The sequence below is a fragment of the Primulina tabacum genome, chromosome 13, assembly GCF_025594145.1.
Source record: "Primulina tabacum isolate GXHZ01 chromosome 13, ASM2559414v2, whole genome shotgun sequence".
In the NCBI taxonomy this organism is placed as follows: Eukaryota; Viridiplantae; Streptophyta; class Magnoliopsida; order Lamiales; family Gesneriaceae; genus Primulina; species Primulina tabacum.
The window spans coordinates 1,943,500-1,963,530 of record NC_134562.1 but is presented as its reverse complement, the minus strand read 5'-3'; the positions used below and the strand labels follow the sequence as shown (position 1 = coordinate 1,963,530).

Sequence of the window (20,031 nt, the reverse complement as noted above, 5' to 3'; positions counted from 1 at the left end):
CCTGAATCAACTATCCAGTTTGAGTTATGATTCTCGACAAAGCATGTTTCCATGACTAGTAAATCAGATTTACCTTGTTTCTTCTTTTGTTTCAGCCCATCAACTATCCAGTTTGAGTAATCTATTATAGTTCTAGATCGCAATTCCTGGTAACTCAATGGAGTGGTAAATAAAACAAAAAATATGTCAACCAAATGTACCAACAAATAAGTTAAAAAGATGAGAAATATACAAAATATTATAAATACAATATTTAATTTTCTAAAATAGTGAAATCTACCTTTACTGATGACTTCTCGAGCTATGGTTATGTCTATTTAATGATATATAAGTTCAAAACGTGAAAAGTTCAAAGAATACATAGTTGAAGTAGATAAAAAATTAGGAAAGAGTATTAAAGCACTTCGATCTGATCGATGTGAAGAATACTTAAGTACTGAATTTCAAGACTACCTTAAGGAGAATGTGATTATCTCATAGTGAATCCCATGTGCCACACCCCAGTTGAATGGTGTGTTAGAACGTCGTAATCGGACATTGATGGACATGGTTTGATCTATGATGGGATTCAATGAATTTCCGCCATATTTTTGGAGATTTGTGCTTGAGACTACGACAATGTTGTTGAACAAAGTTCAAACAAATGTAGTGGATACAAATCCATATGAGACATGGATGGGAAAGCCGCCCAAATATTCTTTCTTAAGAATACGAGGATGTAATGTTTATGTAAAGAAGGCAGTGAGAGGCAAATTTGATAGTAGAGCCAAATTGTGCTACTTTTTGGGATATCCAAAAAATTCTGCTGGATACTATTTCTATGATCCCAAAGAAACAAAATTATTTATTTCAAGGAATGTCATCTTCTTGAAGAAGAAGTTTCTATTAGATAGAAAAGATGGAATGATATAACTCGAAGAGATTCTGGAACCACCCACTTAAGAAATAATAGAACCCACCGAAACAAAAGCTTTTAGAAGATTAGAAAGGGTCTCAAGGACACCTACGAGGATGTGCCTAGTTCTTGAAGAGGCCAGTATTAGCCCATTCCTGTATGTGATCCAAGGAACTTCAAAGAAGCATTATTAGATGTTGATTCATCCAAATGGCTTGAAGCCATGCAGTTCGAGATGGAGTCCATGTACTCGAACCAAGTTTGGTCCCTAGTAGATTCACATGAGGGAAATTTTACCATAGGATGCAAATAGATTTACAAAAGAAAACTTGGGGCGGACGGAAAGGTAATGACCTTCAAAGAAAGATTGATAGTAAAAGGTTATACTCAAAGGCAAGGTATTGAATATGAGTAAAATTTTCGTCAGTCACAATGTTCAAGTCATTAGGATATTGTTTGTCATAGTAGCATGGTAAGACTATGAAATATAGTAGATGGATGCGAAGACAGATTTCCTTAATGGTTACCTTAAGGAAGAGATTTACATGTGAAACGTCCACTACTTTTAAACTTTAAAATCATACTATTTTTTTTTTTTTCGAAACCTTCATGCCCACATAACTCAACATTTAAAAATCTGAAATGCATAAATTAATTTGACATTTAACATCTCAAGTTCGCAAAAATCTCTAATTCGTCAATTAACAAAAATCCTACATCAACCTTTAATATGATCAAAACTAACTTCAAAATAAAGCATAAAAGTCTCTAAATAAATCATTCTCAAAATATTTATTTTAAAACTTCAACTATCAAGCTAATGCGAAAAATAATGTCCCTTGAGAATGTACTGCTTGACTCGATCCACTCAAGCGTCAGCGCCTCCCTCAATCTCATCCTCACCTACAACATTCAAACCTAGTGAGTCTAATGACCCAGCACGTTCTAAACATGAGTAACAAATAATACATATACAAGCACATGCATTAAAAATCATACTTTTATTCAAAATAAGCTAGCATAAAATTTTAAGCATAATTTAATCATAAATCTTCAAATCATAAAGATTTCCATCATTTATCATTTTGAGTGATGTTTGATCCTTGAAAGTGACTAGTTGTATCATGTGGTTGACTAATCTGTCTTAGCTCACCATGCGCATGGGGACAGGCACCTAGGCACCGACGTAAAATATAAATACGATCGTTGGGCTCCCTCTGGGCCTTCTCCCGTAAACGGGCTCCCTTTGAGGCCTTCTCCCTCACGATATTCCCAATAACCATATATCATATCCTTCTTGTCACTGTCAATTCAAATTCTTCAAAATATTTTTCTTTTCTTTTTAATCATAAAATATCGTGTCCTTTCCAAATTCGTAAAATAGTATTTTAGCAGTAAAAATTCATAGATTTATCACAAATAATAAAACATCATATTTTCATCATAAATGTTTAAAATATTGTTTAGCATGCGTTATGATTCTTCGAGACGTTGCCAGACCTTTCGTACTACCTAGGATGTAAAATGAACATTTTGCTCTTGGACTAAAAAATTCCTGATTTTGACTTTTTCTCTCTTTTGTTGAATCGAGATTATCACAAATAATTATTTAAGCTTAAATTTGACTTCTAATATTTTATTTAACTTAAAATCGGGCTTTTTGATTTAATTACTTATTTACTAAACCGTAAAGCTATTAGAGTAGGTGCACGTCGAGCCAAGTGTTGGCCGAGTGTTCACAATGAAACTCTATGTATAAACAATCTTTATTTTAATAATATTTGAAATTATTATTTTGGCACATCTTTATCTGTATACCCATGCTAGTTGCATAGATAAAGCCCTTGAATATACAAATAGTAGAAAGATTATGAGATGCTCATATGATGAGCATCATGAAACTCATATTTGGAATACTGTATATTCTAAACAGTTTCTAGTCGATTCAGCCGCCACTAAGGAGGATATAGGCCGCTCGAGTTCGAGACTAGTATCTGCGATGTGAGTACCATGTTTCATTGGTAGGGGACATTGTGATGTCCAAGCAGGCAGATAAGTGCTCCTTGTAGAGTGCACTGAACAACCCTCCATAAAGGAATTTCCAAGTGGTTCTCACTTATCGAGTGGAAACGTACTAGTTTATGGTTGTACACCATTAGTCCTTATGACCCGGGACAACATTGAGACTCTATGTGCTAGAATTACACTTTGACTTTTTACCGACTCTCATGGGGTCATCAGGTGGGAAGGTTGGGTGTTCTGTCGAAACATATAGGAGTCGATGCATTGTAGTCGGGGATTCACCGCTTACCTTCGAGTATGGATATCCTATGTGTTCTCATGTATGTGTAGTATGAAATCTCTGATCAGAGTATGGTGGTAATTATGAAAGGGGTTTCATAGATTACGCCATCGATGCAACTACGACATGACACATAGTATCGATTCATTGACAACTCTCGATATACCAATGGTTGTCGAATCGGTCGGGATATATGAGTTGAAGGGACCGTACTGTACGCTAACCATAATTGAATGGTTCTTGCAGGCACTATCATTTGATACCTAGGGAATCATGTAAGCGATGCTGCTAGGCGTTTAACATGATTGGTTGGGTACTATCAGACTTGAGTTCTGACGTTCTTATTATCAAAGAGTTGATAATTAAGAATGGAGCAATTGGGGTATGCTCGTATAAGGACATGTTTAGTCCGAATCACATGGAGATGTGAAACCACGGCTAGTTGTATCAGTGAACCATTGAGGGACCACACAAGTACTAGCTTTCTAGATCCCGTTGAGAAGTAAAATAGTTCAATGTGTTGAATGGCTTATAAAGGAGTTTATAAGCTTGAGGAAAAATAGAAGTATGACTTCTATGAGGGAAATGTAATTTTTAATTTATGAATGTGTTCTTAAATTAAAAGTTGGCCAAATAAATAATGTATTTGGAAATTGTGATTTTCATACATTATTATGGACTAAATTAAATTAATTCAAGTGTTGAATTAATTAAACACTAGTGGGCCTAGTAGAGTCCAAATAATTAAATTAATTCAAGTGTTGAATTAATTAAATAACATTGGGTCTTGTAGAGCTCAATTGAAAATAATTATTTAACTAGTGGGCTTGAGTAAAATCAAGTAAAGTTTAATTGAGCTCAAATATGTTTGGGACATTATAATAAAAGTCCATGGGCCTTGTAATTGTTACAAGCCCAAGTCAAAAGCATGCTTGGGAGGTGAAGAGTTGGAGAATACTTTTCATTAAAAAAATTGCATGGCATGCAAATTTTGATTCAACTTTTTACAACACCAAGAAAATTAATTCTTCTCCCTTCCTTGAAGCACTTGGCCGAAATTTTGAGAGGAATTCTCCTTCAATCTTTCTCTCTTTTCTTCTTCAATAGTTGAGGAAAGAAAACTCTTCTCAAAGAAAAATGCCATACATTTTCTAGTGCAAGTGTAAGGTGGATCTTTTAAGTTTGGTAGTGGGCTTGATTTTGAAGTAAAGAAGCTTGTAGATTTGTCTTGCCTTGAAGAGCTTAGTTGTATATCAACTAAGTTGGAGCCATCATCAATCTCAAGAGATTGATAGGTAACGATTTCTCAACACCCTATGAATGTCATAGTTGTGTTTTTGTATATGTTACATGCTAGTACATGAGGTGTTCAAATTTTTCCTTTAAAATTTTCGATTTTCATGCCTTGAAAAGATTTTTGAACTTCCGTTGCGCATTTGAACACCTAAAATCGATCCTCTTTCAAGTGGTATCATGAGCTAAGGGTACTAGTTTGTGTAGCATATACATGATATTATATTGAGAACCCATTTCTAACCGCATGAGATGATTTTTTGCAACAAAAATCAAGGCATATTTGGGCGTTTTTTGGGCAGCTTGGGCTGCCCGAGGGGCTGCCCGAAACGGGCAGCAAGGGCAGCCCAAAGTGCTGCCCGAACAACCCCATTTAAAATAAATTTTTTTTTTGGCATGTTGGCCGGAATCCGGCGACGGAGCTCCGGCGACGGTGATGACGACTAGGGTTTCCAAAAGTATTTTGGATTATCAAAGTGTCATGGGCCTTGAAGTTGTTGGGCCATGAGATGGCTAACATATTTGTGAAATTTAAATGGGCCAAAATGTTTTTGGTGAAAAATGATTTTTTGGGCCCTTAAATTTAAATTTATAAAAGTTGCAAATATTTTCTCATGAAATAAATAATTTAAGTTGGACTTTAATTATTTATAGTAAATGGTGATTTACAAGAAATTCGGTTATAAATAAATTAATTAGAAAGTAGACAAATGTGTTTGTATACTTTGTTAATTTAGTTTATAATCGTGGCGGTTAGTGATTGGATCAAGATATATAATATTGGAATCAATTAATTATTTTGATAATTATTTGATGGTGTATGATATGTGATATTATGCATGAAGGATGATCAAAAGCCCAAGCCCAATTTGCTAGGTGTATGCTAGGATATTTTGTGTTGAATGATTGTAATAATTATCAAATTTAAAGTGGGCTTGGTTTATGGCCCGTTCCCACCCCATGAGATGTATCCCTATTTGCCATGGATATTTATTTGTAAATATTAGTATAGTGGAAGATCAAGATTGGAAGATGGTGGCCTTGATGATTATGAAGATCGAAGACATGTAAATATTGGAAGCTTATGTAATAGTTGCATTTGTATCCCATGCATTTCCCTAGGATTGGACCTAGGCCCGTGCTTAGCTCACACGGGCCATTAGTTTTGGGGCGATTGATCATCCTTGTTTTGTTTACTACTTATAATATATGCATGATATGTTATAAATAATGAGTATGTGCGTTATTATTATGATAATAACAAAGTTGCATGAATCCGACAAACATACGATCAAACATGGCGAGCTTTTAAATAAAATTAATGATGAGACCTTTCAAAATTAAAAACCCTCATTTTGAATAAGATTCAAAATTAATATCAAGCCCGAAAATGGAAATTATAAATTTGTTTATAATTTTCATGTCTTCCATCGACAATGGGTGCATGATGAACGCTACCCATGCTCAGGGCTCGGCTCATATTATTGGGGGGGCCCTGCGTGCCGGAAAGCTGTGACATTCATTGACATGGTGATGTGAACTACGTGGAACTCCCATGATTTCGGCTCATATTATTGAGGAAAGCTCATGGCGACCGTCCATTAAGGTTCAACATCGATGGGTAAGGCTTGACACGTAAAGATGAACGACGTCATATTATTGGGTCCTAATCAAACATGAGACAAAAGTTTACGTAGAGGGTTGCATTGAGATGCAATTGGAAACTACCTTTTAGGAATTGTGATTGGCTGATATTATTCGGGATCATGATTCGCTAATTGGACCTTGCGTACCTACTGAGGAAAGGAGTTTCCCGTTTTCACTAGAGGGTAGTGAAAAGATGACAAAACAGTGGGAATAAACATTTATAAAGTAAAAGTCCATACTTTATATCTTAATAAATATTTTAAAATAGTCATTAACATTTATCTGTTATACTTTTCAGTACAATTTTTGACAATTTCTTCGATTCGCAATCCGCTATCTGCAATACTCGACAAACACGTATTAACCGGACCTAACTACGTCAATTGGCTAAGAAACCTAAAAATTGTCTTGAATTCGGAAAGGATAGCATATACACTGACTGAGTCGCCCCCTGTTGAGGCTCCGACTGACTGCACTCCTGAGGAATTGCAGACTTACAAGGAATGGTGTAACCATGACTTGAAAGCCAGGTGTTATATGCAGGCTTCTATGAATGATGAGCTGCAGAGGCGTTTTGAGGATGCAAAGAGTGCTGCTGACATTCATTTGCATCTCAAGTAGCTCTTTGGTGAGTAAACACGGCCTCTTAGGCATGCTACCAGTCAAGGAGCTGATCACTTTGCGCATGCGAGATGGGGCCTCAGGTCCATGAGCATGGCCTGAAGTTGATTGGGCTCGTGTACAAGCTCGTTGGCATGGATCTGATGTTGCCTTCGGAGTTGACCACCGACGTGTTGCTCTTATCGCTGCCCAGCTCATTTGATTCTTTTGTGGTGAATTTCAACATGAACAAGCTAGAGCCGACCCTTGAGGAGTTGGTTAACATGCTTGTTACGTTTGAATCCACCATCAAGAAAGAGAAGTTGGTTCTTTATGTGGGTTCTTCATCTGGTACGAAGATTGATCCACATGGGAAGGGAAAGAAGCGTTCTTTCCAACGTCCCAAGAAGAACGTGCCCTTGTTGAGGCAATCTTCGAATCCCGTCGTGGCAGCCACACCAGTTAAGGCTGACAAGACTAGTGATGTTTGTCATCACTGCAAGAAGCCTGGACATTGGAGGCGTAATTGCAAAGAATATCTTGCTCAGAAAAGTTCTGAAAATGGTATGTTCTACATTGAAGTAAACATTTCAATTAACTCTACTTCTTGAGTATTGGATACCGGCTGTGGCTCACATCTATGTAATGATTTGCAGGTGATGGGAAGAAGTAGGAGACTAAGGGGAGGTAATACCTTCTTGAGGATGGGCAATGGGGCAAGAGTTGCTGCCAAGGCTGTTGAAGATGTTTACTTATTGTTGAACAATAATTTTAAGTTAATTTTTTAAGAGAAGTTTTGTTTGTACCTGATTTGATGAAAAAATATTGTTTCCATTTCTATGTTGATAAAGATGAATATTCTTGTTTCTTTTGCAAAGGTGTTTGCAATATTTACAAGAATGAATGTTTGATTGGTACTGGTGAACTTGAAAACGATCTCTATAACTTAAAATTGAAAGATATTCCACTAAATGTCCATTACAAAGGCAGACATCATATGAGATATGGATGGGTAAGCCTCCCAAATATTCTTATCTTAGAATATGGGGGTGCCCTGCTTATGTGAAGCAGGTAGTGGGAGATAAATTGGATAGTCGATCCATTTTATGTTACTTTGTGGGATATCCAAGGAATTCATTTGGATACTATTTCTATCATACCCAAGAAACAAAAGTGTTTGTCTCTAGAAATGCAACCTTTTTGGAAAAGGAATTTCTATTGGATAGAAAAGGGGAGATGATAGAACTCGAAGAGGTTCGAGAGACACCCACAATTATAGAACCCACACCCGAAGAGCCAAGAGAGGAGATACAAGCTCCTAGAAGATCCGAGAGAGTCTCGAGACCACCTATGAGGTATGGTTTGCTTCTTGAAGAGGGCCATGATGAGCCTATCCATGGATGTGATCCAAGGACCTTCAAAGAAGCATTATCTGATGCCGATTCATCCAAGTGGCTTGAAGCAATGGAATCTGAGATGAATTCCAAGCATTCGAACCAAGTCTGGAATCTCTTGGATCCACCTGAGGGAATTTTTCCCATAGGGTGTAAATGGATTTACAAGAGGAAATTTGGGGCGGATAGGAAGGTATTGACCTTCAAAGCGCGATTGGTGGCAAAAGAATATACTCAAAGACAAGAAGTTGACTTTGAGGAAACCTTTTCTCCAGTTGCAATGTTCAAGTCCATAAGGATTTTGCTAGCCATAGCTGCATGGTATGACTATGAGATATGGCAGATGGATGTGAAGACAACCTTTCTTAATGGGGATATTAAGGAAGAGATTTACATGTCTCAACCTGAAGGGTTTACATCTATCGGAAGTGAGCATATGGTATGCAAACTTCAAAGATCTATTTATGATCTAAAGCAGGCATCTAGGAGTTGGAACCTCAGATTCGATAGTACAATCAAAGAGTTTGGTTTTGCTAAGAATCCTGAGGAACCCTGTGTGTATAAGAAGGTCAGTGGGAGTGCTGTGAGATTCCTGGTGCTGTATGTTGATGACATTCTACTCATTGGGAATGATGTAGGAATGTTGCAATCAACTAAGATATGGTTAGCGAGTAAGTTCTCGATGCAGGACTTGGGTGAAGCATCTTTTGTATTGGGAATACAGATCTATAGAGATAGATCGAGAAGATTGCTTGGTCTCACCCAGTCCACATACATTGATACCATCGTGAAGCGGTTCTCGATGGATGATTCCAAGAGAGGACATCTACCAATGTGTCATGGAGTGTCCCTATCCAAGTCTATGTCTCCCAAGACTGATGCAGAGATAGAGGCGATGACACGCATTCCGTATGCATCTGCGATTGGTAGCATCATGTATGAGATGATATCTACACGTTCTGACGTGGCTTTTGCACTAAGTGTAGTGAGTAGATATCAATCGAACCCTGATCTTCCACATTGGAAAGCTGTGAAAGACATCCTCTAGTATTCGAGAAGGACCAATAAGTTGTTCTTGGTCTATGGGGTGGAGAACTGAAATTGGAAGGCAATACCGACTCTAGCTTCCAAAGCGATATCGATGACTCGAAGTCAACCTCTTGGTTCATATTCATGCTCAATGGTGCTGCTGTCTCTTGGAAGAGTTCCAAACAAGACAGTACAGCGGATTCCACCACTGAGGCCGAATATATATTGCTGCATCAGATGCTGCAAAGGAGACTGTTTGGATAAAGAATTTCGTCCAAGAGTTGGACGTCATTCCTAATAGATTTGGTCCTGTCCCGGTGTTGTGTGACAACACGGGAGCTATAGCTCAAGCAAAGGAGCCAAGGTCTCATCAGAAGTCCAAACATATACTGAGAAAGTACCACATCCTCCGAGAGATAGTGGAAAGAGGAGATGTCACGATTGACAAAGTTGGCTCCGCAGATAATGTTGCTGATCCGCTAACTAAGCCTTTACCTGGACCATTATTCGAGAAGCATCAGCGAATCGATGGGTTTGAAGCATATGGGTAGTTGGCTCTACTGCAAGTGGGATATTGTTAGAGTAGGTGCACGTCGAGCCAAGTGTTGGCCGAGTGTTCACAATGAAACTCTATGTATAAACAATCTTTATTTTAATAATATTTGAAATTATTATTTTGTCACATCTTTATCTGTATATCCATGCTAGTTGCATAGATAAAGCCCTTGAATATAAAAATAATAGAAAGAATATGAGATGCTCATCATGAAACTCATATTTGGAATACTGTATATTCTAAACAGTTCCTAGTCGATTCAGCCGCCGCTAAGGAGGATATAAGCCGCTCGAGTTCGAGACTAGTATCTGCGATGTGAGTACCATGTTTCATTGGTAGGGGACATTGTGATGTCCGAGCATGCAGATAGGTGCTTCCTTGTAGAGTGCACTGAACAACCCTCCATAAAGGACTTTCCAAGTGGTTCTCACTTATCGAGTGGAAACGTACTAGTTTATGGTTGTACACCATTAGTCCTTATGACCCGGGACAACATTGAGACTCTATGTGCTAGAATTACACTTTGACTTGTTTACCGACTCTCATGGGGTCATCAGGTGGCAAGGTTGGGTGTTCTGTTGAAACATATAGGAGTCGATGCATTGTAGTCGGGGATTCACCGCTTACCTTCGGGTATGGATATCCTATGTGTTCTCATGTATGTGTAGTATGAAATCTCTGATCAGAGTATGGTGGTAATTATGAAAGGGGTTTCATAGATTACACCATCGATGCAACTACGACATGACACATAGTATCAATTCATTGACAACTATCGATATACCAATGGTTGTCGAATCGGTCGGGATATATGAGTTGAAGGGACCGTACTGTACGCTAACCATAATTGAATGGTTCTTGCAGGCACTATCATTTGATACCTAGGGAATCATGTAAGCGATGCTGCTAGGCGTTTAACATGATTGGTTGGGTACTATCAGACTTGAGTTCTGACGTTCTTATTATCAAGGAGTTGATAATTAAGAATGGAGCAATTGGGGTATGCTCGTATAAGGACATGTTTAGTCCGAATCACATAGAGATGTGAACCCACGGCTAGTGTTATCAGTGAACCATTGAGGGCCACACAAGTACTAGCTTTCTAGATCCCGTTGAGAAGTAAAATAGTTCAATGTATTGAACGGCTTATAAAGGAGTTTATAAGCTTGAGGAAAAATAGAAGTATGACTTCTATGAGGGAAATGTAATTTTTAATTTATGAATGTGTTCTTAAATTAAAATTTGGCAAAATAAATAATGTATTTGGAAATTGTGATTTTCATACATTATTATGGACTAAATTAAATTAATTCAAGTGTTGAATTAATTAAACACTAGTGAGCCTAGTAGAGTCCAAATAATTAAATTAATTCAAGTGTTGAATTAATTAAATAACATTGGGTTTTGTAGAGCTCAATTGGAAATAATTATTTAACTAGTGGGCTTGAGTAAAATCAAGTAAAGTTTAATTGAGTTCAAATATGTTTGGGACATTTAAATAAAAGTCCATGAGCCTTGTAATTGTTACAAGCCCAAGTCAAAAGCATGCTTGGGAGGTGAAGAGTTTGGGAATACTTTTCATTAAAAAAATTGCATGGCATGCAACTTTTGATTCAACTTTTTACAACACCAAGAAAATTAATTCTCCTCCCTTCCTTGAAGCACTTGGCCGAAATTTTGAGAGGAATTCTCCTTCAATCTTTCTCTCTTTTCTTCTTCAATAGTTGAGGAAAGAAAACTCTTCTCAAAGAAAATTGCCATACATTTTCTAGTGCAAGTGTAAGGTGAATATTTTAAGTTTGGTGGTGGGCTTGATTTTGAAGTAAAGAAGCTTGTAGATTTGTCTTGCCTTGAAGAGCTTAGTTGTATATCAACTAAGTTGGAGCCATCATCAATCTCAAGAGATTGATAGGTAACGATTTCTCAACACCCTATGAATGTCATAGTTGTGTTTTTGTATATGTTACATGCTAGTACATGAGGTGTTCAAATTTTTCCTTTAAAATTTTCGGTTTTCATGCCTTGAAAAGATTTTTGAACTTCCGTTGCGCATTTGAACACCTAAAATCGATCCTCTTTCAAAAGCGTTTAATTTCCAAATTAATTGAAACTTAATTTCATGCCTAAACTACCTTCGTGAACCATGAATTGACCCCCGTGGACATGGTTCAAGCCCTTCCCTTCACCAGGCCAAAATTCGAACCCTAACCTACCCATATTGAGTCACGGCTCAAATCCTTCGAGCCACCACCGAGACATCATGGACCAAAACATTTGCAAACCCTCTTGGACGCTAACCGACCTAGCCTAGACCAGCACGAACTAGCCCAAGCCTCTGTCAAAGCTCGTGCAGTCCTATTCCCCTCTCCAAGTCGCGGCCCTCATCCCCTCGAGCCACCACGAACCACGGTTTCCCCAGGTCCTGATACGACCCCTAGCCATCTTCCCTAGACCCTATTGGACCAGCCTAGCTAGCCCCACCTAGCCGCGAGCCACCCTAGCCACAGCCTTCCATCCGCGTGCATGAGGAAGAGTCCTACCTCTTGTGGACTCTTCCCTAGCTGCTATCAACAAGTCCTAGGCTTGCTAGGACTCTTCTTAACCCTGAACCAGGTCTAGCACAAGCCCATACCCGAGGCCTGACCGAGCCGCACGTTGCCATGCACCAAGCCGTGCCCATGATCGGGTGGCCCTCCATAGAAAACCCTAGGATCGTTTCTTCCTAGCCAAGCTTGACTCTAGCCCTCGTGTTTTCCCTTAAGGACTCTTTTCCCATCCCTTAAACACCTCCTATTGGCAGCGTGTCTTTAGAAATCGTAACATTTTCAAACAAGCGTAAAATCATCAAAATTTTGAAAGTATTTGTTCTATCGTTAAACGAATCGTGTTTAATTATTTTTCATGCAAAAATAAATAAAACAAGCATAATTTGACTTGAATGATGTGTCAAAGGAGTTTAGAAGCGTGCCTTTGCATTTTAGAACGCTCGAATATACGATCGTTGGCGTGGGGTGCGAAGAAGGACGAACGGGCGACGAAGACTCCTTGTTTTTTTCCTCCTCAAAATCTCGAAAATATGGAGTGTGTTGTGTGTGTGTGTATTTTCGTCTGAAAGAGCTTAATGAAGACCCTAGGTTTCTATTTTATAAATTTAAAATTTGCATGTTAATAGGCTTGAGTTTTATGCCTTTGAGTTTATAAGCAATTGGGCTTACTAATCTTAGATAAATTAGAACTAATAACACCTATTTAATTGAAAAATAAAAGTTTATAAAATTTAGTTTTCAAAAATAATACTTTTGGTCCTTTAAAAGTCCCTCGTTTGCCTAAAACCGGCTTTCCCGATAAAATCATACTCGTCTTATAAAATAATTTGGTCTCTACTATTTTTAGAAAAATTTAATCATATTTAGTCATATTAATAAGCCTTGAAAATATTAATTGAAAAAAATATTTTATCTTGGTCGTCATATTTATTTTCCTCAGCCTATTATCGAATATTCGGATAAAATCTTCAATTGTCATGAAATAGTGCAATCTAATTATTTAATAATGCAATTAGACCTTCAATCATATAATATACATCAAGTAAGCATTTAAAATCAATTAAATAAAACAATTAAGCAATTCAGCACATTTGCATGCATGTGGTTTACGTGGGTTGACTTTTGGACGTTACATGTCTTTAACCTAAAAGATTCACATCAGTAGGAAGTGAGCATAAAATATGAAAACTTCAGAGATCCATCCATGGACTCAAACATGCATCAAGGAACTGGAACCTCATATTTGAAAATACTATCAAAGAGTTTGAATACTGAGGAACCATGTGTATACAAGAAGGTCAATAGGAGTGTAGTAACATTCCAAGTACTTTATGTTGATGACATACTATTCATTGAGAAATATGTAGGGATGTTACAGTCAAGTAAAATATGGTTAGCTAGTAAATTATCCATGTAGTATATGAGTGAAACATCATATGTATTAGGAATAGAGATATATAGGAATACATCAAAGATGATGCTAGGGCTCACATAATCCACTTATATCAATATCATAACGAGGAGATTCTCTATAGAGGAGTCCAAGATAGGATATCTCTCAATGTGTCATGGTGTGACTCTATCGATTCTATGTGCACTAAGACTGATAATGAGATAGAAACCATGAGCCGTATCTCATATACATCTGTTGTAGACTGTATAATGTATGGTATGATATCTACTCGACATGATATTGAATTTGCACTGAATGTTTGAGCAGATATCAGTCGAATCCCAGAAAATTGCATTGGAAAATAGTGAAGGATATTCTTAAGTACTTAAGAAGAACTAAGAATTTATTCTTTGTTTACCAGATTGGAGAATTAAAAATAGAAGACCATATTGATTTTAACTTCCAATCAGATGTCGATGATTCAAAATCAACCTCTGGATATTTATTCAAGATAAATGGTATTGCAGTTTCTTGGAAGAGTTCCAAGCAAGATACCACAGCGGATTCAACCAACGAAGCCGAATAAATAGCTGAATCAGCTGAAGCAAAAAAAGCTGTATGGATGAGTAATTTTGTTTAAGAGTTGGGTGTCATTCCTAAAACAGTTGATCCAGTCCAGGTCTACTGTGACAAAATCGGTGCCATTGTGCAATAAAAATAACTGAGGTCACATTAGCGATCCAAACATATACTGAGGAAGTTCCACATAATCCGATAGATTGTGGGAAGAGGAGATATACAGTGGAGAGAGTCTCCTCTGCAGATAATATTGTTGATCCACTGACGAAGCCTCTGTCAGGACTATTATTTGAGAATCATCGTGAAACAATGTGTCTGAAATATATGTGTAGTTTGCTGTAGGGAAAATGTGAGATTGTTAGAGTGACTTGAGCTTTATTGACTTTTATGTAAAAATAATCTTTATTTTAATACTATTTTATGATTATATTTACTTGTATCATTTACTTTATTTTAATACTCATGCAAGCTGCATAAATAAAGCTCTTGAATATTCAATAGGTATCATGGGATCTGTTTCGCAACGTAAGATCCTGAAACTCATTACGAAGTGTACCATATATTCTAAACAAGTTTTTAGTCGAATCAGCATTCTAAAATAAAGATAAATGTTTCTTGAGCTTGTGACTAGCATATGTGATTTAAACATCATGTTTCATTGGTAAGATCGTGAAGACGTACATGCATACAAATGAGTTATCATTTGATGATGCACTGAACAACTCTCACTTGGACTATCCAAGTAGTTATTATTTATCGAGTGGAATAGTTCGCGGTTATGGTTGTACACCATTAGTACTTTGGCCCGAGACAACATAGAGGCTCTACGTACATGCATGCACTTGAATCCATTTACAGGCTCTATTGATGCTCATCAGGTGGTGAGATTGAGTGTATTTTCAAAATACGTAGGAGCCAATGCATTATTGATATGAGTCCTCGTATGAAGAAAAGCGAACACGATTAAATATGAATCGCGCCCTCAATTCAATAACGAACAAGGATCTTTGTTATGATGTCCCGATCATTTGATTCAAGCAATGCGCAATCTTCACCCCTAAACTACGTGGTTTAGTAATAAACGATCACAAAGAAACAACCGAAACTCAATCGAACCTTCAAAGAACTCGTTTTTGACAATCTGCATGAGGAACAATCGACAAACGCCCGAAAGTAAAACTTTGATAAGTTTGATTTTGATTACAAAGCAAAAGCCTTGAAAAAGTTGAGAGCAAACTCAAAACTATTGTATAAAATCAATGATAATCTGAATTGTCTTCAAAATTCGTCCAAAATAATGTTTACATACTCAAAAGATAACAAAATCTAGTTGCCAAAATAATTAGGACTCTAATCAAAGAAACGAGGATTTTCTCGCAGCGGGCTCGCGCTCGGGCGGTAGGATCTTACCGCTCGAGCGCCGAGGGTTCTACACATTTGGCGCTCGGGCGGAAAGATTTGGCCGCTCGGGCGCTAAGTGTTCTGTAATTTTTCTTCATGGGCAGTAAGTGTGGCGCTCGGGCGGTAAGCTTTGGCAGCTCGGGAGCCGGTGCTTCAGGAATCCCCTTCATTTATCACTTGAATAGTGTTCCTTTGGCCTCCAAACTTACTTCCACGCATCATGAACCCTTCGGCACTTTGCACCTAGCTCGTAAGCCCTTCTTGATTGCTCATGACTCCCGGTAGTGCCTCCTTGAATCTCTTCAGTCGTCCTCTCGTGATTGATCCTTCCAACAACTCTAAAAGATCCCATGCTTTCCTTGGAGCTTGACCATACGTGTTCGCATCATCCTCCCCTTCTTGAAAAGGATTTGTTCTCAAATCTTGTTCATCACCTACATCAAACAAAGAAATATCACTAACGTTAAAAGTAGAACTGACGTTATACTCACCCGGCAGATCTAGTTTTTTAGGCGTTGTCATTGATCCTTTCGAGGACTTGAAATGATCCATCACCCCTAGGTAGTAGCTTTGAACATCGCTTCTCAGGGAACCTTTCCTTACGCAAGTGTAGCCACACCCAATCACCCTTTTCAAACACCACCTTCTTCTTCCCCTTGTTGGCTTGCTTGGTATATAGCTCATTTTTCTTCTCTATGTTGGCCTTGACCTTTTCATGCAAACTCCTCACAAATTCTGCCTTCTTTTTACCAGTCCATGTTTAACCTTTCACTCACAGGTAAAAACATCAAATCCAACGGAGTCAAGGATTAAAACCATAAACAATCTCAAATGGCGAATAATTTGTAGTAGAATGCACACTTCGATTATAAGCAAACTCAACAAATGGCAATCATTCTTCCCAATTTTTCAAGTTCTTCTTAAGTATAGCACGCAAAAGTGTTCCTAAAGTTCTATTAACAACCTCAGTTTGTCCATCCGTTTGAGGATGACAAGTAGTAGAAAACAACAAGTTTGTGTCAAGTTTAGCCCACGAGGTCTTCCAAAAGTAACTCAAAAATCTAACATCACGATCAAACACAATAGTCCTAGGCATACCATGCAACCTAACGACTTCTCTAAAGAACAAATTTTCGATGTTAGATGCATCATCAGTTTTGTGACAAGCAATAAAATGCGCCATTTTCGAAAATCTATCCACCACAATAAATATAGAATCCCTCCCCTTCTTTGTCCTAGGAAACCACAAAACGAAATTCATAGAAATATCAACCCAAGGTTCACTAGGGATGGGAAGTGGTGTATACAACCCATGTGGTTGAGTTCTAGACTTAGCTTGCCTACAAGTTATGTACTTATCACACACTCGTTCAACATCACGCTTCATAAGTGGCCAATAGAAATGCTCATGTTAAGCATTCAAAGTTTTAGCCACACCAAAGTGTCCCATGAAGCCAACCCCATGTGCCTCCCTAACAATATTTTCTCTAAACAAGAAACCATGATACAAATAAAATTTGTCATGTGGACCATGCATACATGTTTCAAAGACACCTATAAAATCATCATCTAACATATATAACTCATTGACATGCTCAAACCCCAAAATTTTAGATTCCAAGGTAGAGAATAATATGTACCTTCGTGATAATGCGTCGGCCACAATGTTTTCCTTACCTTGTTTGTACTTGATTATGTAGGGGAATGTTTCTATGAATGCCACCCACTTGGCATGTCTCTTGTTCAACTTCTGTTGCCCCTTAAGATGTTTTAAGGATTCATGATCTGTATGAATCACAAACTCCCTAGGCCTCAAGTAGTGCTGCCACGTCTCTAGCATCCTCACAAGTGCGTACAACTCCTTGTCATACGTCGGATAGTTCACCACTGCTCCATTGAGCTTCTCACTAAAGTACGCCACCGACCGTACTCCTTGCATCAAAACTCCGCCAATACCTACACCTGAAGCATCACATTCAATTTCAAAAGTATTAGAAAAGTCAGGCAAAACAAGTAAAGGAGCATTAATTAATTTTTGCTTAATCATATTAAAAGACTTCTCTTGCTCCTCGTCCCAATGGAATGGGACGTTTTTCTTTATCATCGCCGTCATCAGTGTCGCAAGTGTGCTAAAATCCTTTACAAACCTCCTATAGAAGCTTGCAAGACCATGAAAACTTCGGACTTGACCAACAGTAGTAGGCGTTGGCCAATCTCGAATAGCACATACCTTGTCTTCATCCACTTGTTTTCCCTGAGCTTACCGCAAAACCAAGAAAGACAAGTTTGCTTGTACAAAAATCACATTTCTTTAAGTTAGCATATAAACTCTCCGCTCGAAGTGTGATTAACACAAGTTTTAAGTGTTCAACATGCTCTTCTAAAACTTTTTCTATACACTAGGATATCATCAAAGTAGACCACAACAAATTTCCCTATGTGTGCACACAAAACATGGTTTATTAACCTCATAAAAGTGCTAGGAGCGTTAGTTAAGCCAAAAGGCATTACCATCTACTCATATGACCCGTTTTTGATCTTAAAAGCCGTTTTTCACTCATCACCTTCCCTCATTCTAATTTGGTGAAAACCACTCTTCAAATCAATTTTACTAAAGATACCAGATCCATGTAATTCATCTAACATATCATCTAATCTAGGTATGGGATGCCTATACTTGATGGTTATATTATTGATTGCCCTACAATCCATACACATACGCCATGAGCCATCTTACATCACAAGGAGACATGGACTTACGCACAAAACCCCTTTCTAACAACTCACTTACCTAACGTTGAAGCTCCTTAGTGTCCTCCGGATTGCACATATAAGCTGGACGATTTGGCAATGCACTTCCCGGGCACAAAATCAATTTGGTGCTCAATCCCCCTCAATGATGGTAGTCCTTGAGGTAGCTCATCCGGAAATTTATCATCAAACTCCTACAAAAATGAAACAAAAATTCTCGGAAGGGACCCAACTATATCACTTGTGTTAAAGAGGATCATCTTTATAAAGAATCAACACAAGTGGTTCATGTGTGTGCGTCAATTGCTTCAACTCATTCTTTCGGGCCATATATGTTTTCTTTTTGTCCTCTTTCCTCTCATTTTCTTTCCCCTCATTTTCTTTCCTCTCTTTTTTGTTTTGTATGGTCGTCTCACTCTTTTGATCACTCTTTTTTTCAGCCATTTCTTTTTTGCTCTCAAAGGCCATCTCACTTTTTTGTTCACTCTTTCTTTCGGTCTCTTCTCACTTCTTTTTTTTTTCAATTGGTCCTCCAACACTTGCTTTGGGGACAATGGAAGCAATACAATAGGTTCCTTCTTCAATACAAATGAATGCCTATTCTTGAACCCGTCGTTAGTCACTTGCCTATCATATTGCCATGGCCTACCTAGCAAAATATGACAAGCATGCATTGGCACCTACATCACACAATACCTCATCAACATACTTCCCAATTGAAAATGCAACTAAAACTTGCCTATTAACCTTCACTTCCGCATAATCATTCAACCATTGAAGCCTATATGGTTGCGGATGCTTCAATGTAGGCAAACCCAATTTCTCCACCATCTCAATACTAGCCACATTAGTACAACTCCGCCCATCTATGATTAGATTGCAAACTTTTTGATTTACAAAACACCTAGTATAGAACAAGTTTTCCCTTTGGTTAGTATCCTCCTCCTTGACATGGGCACTCATGATCCGTCTAGTCACTAGTGCTTCTCCTACGACCGCCTCATAACCTCATGGGAATCCTCTAATGTAGGCTTCTCATCATCATTATCCTCGTCATCCCCCTCACTTTGAGACTCATACCCACCATAGTCATTCAATATCATTACCCTCTTATTATAAAATTGACTAGCAATATGACCAACTCCTTGACACCTAAAACATTTAATATCTCTAGAACGATTAAGAGGAGTTTCAGTTTTACCTTGCGCTCCTTTTTTTAGGCGTCTCTTGCTTGGTCTCAATTTTGGGCTTGGTCATCATCTTATTCTCCTCACGTTTAACCACATTTGATCGCCAAGAATATGATGAACTCCCAATTTGATTGGTGCGGCCAACTCCTCGTCTCTTGAGTTGTTGCTCCACCTTTATGGCCATTTGCACCATCTCGTCTAGATTCAAGTAGTGTCTAAGCTCCACTTGATCTTGAATCTCCCTGTTCAAACCACAAAGAAAACGTGTCATCGTCGCCTCACTGTCTTCTTCTATATTTGCCCTAATTATGACTACTTCCATCTCTTTATAGTAGTCCTCAACTACTCTTTACTCTTTGCCTCAAAGTTTGTAGCCTCTTAAACATCTCCCTATAATAGTGATTGGGCACAAACCACTTCCTCATGACCCTCTTCATCTCATCCCAAGTTTCAAT

General features: G+C 38.0%; 1 protein-coding gene across 1 annotated transcript in view; it reads right to left on the bottom strand.

The window, feature by feature from the left end:
- Positions 1-19,217, bottom strand: part of LOC142523132 (phenylalanine--tRNA ligase beta subunit, cytoplasmic-like) — a 46,312-nt gene extending 27,095 nt beyond the window's left edge. Inside the window, exon 1 of the mRNA XM_075626779.1 lies at positions 19,083-19,217. Coding sequence (XP_075482894.1) covers positions 19,083-19,217 — 135 coding nt within the window. The remainder of the gene's footprint in view (positions 1-19,082) is intronic.
- Positions 19,218-20,031: the final 814 nt, after the last annotated feature.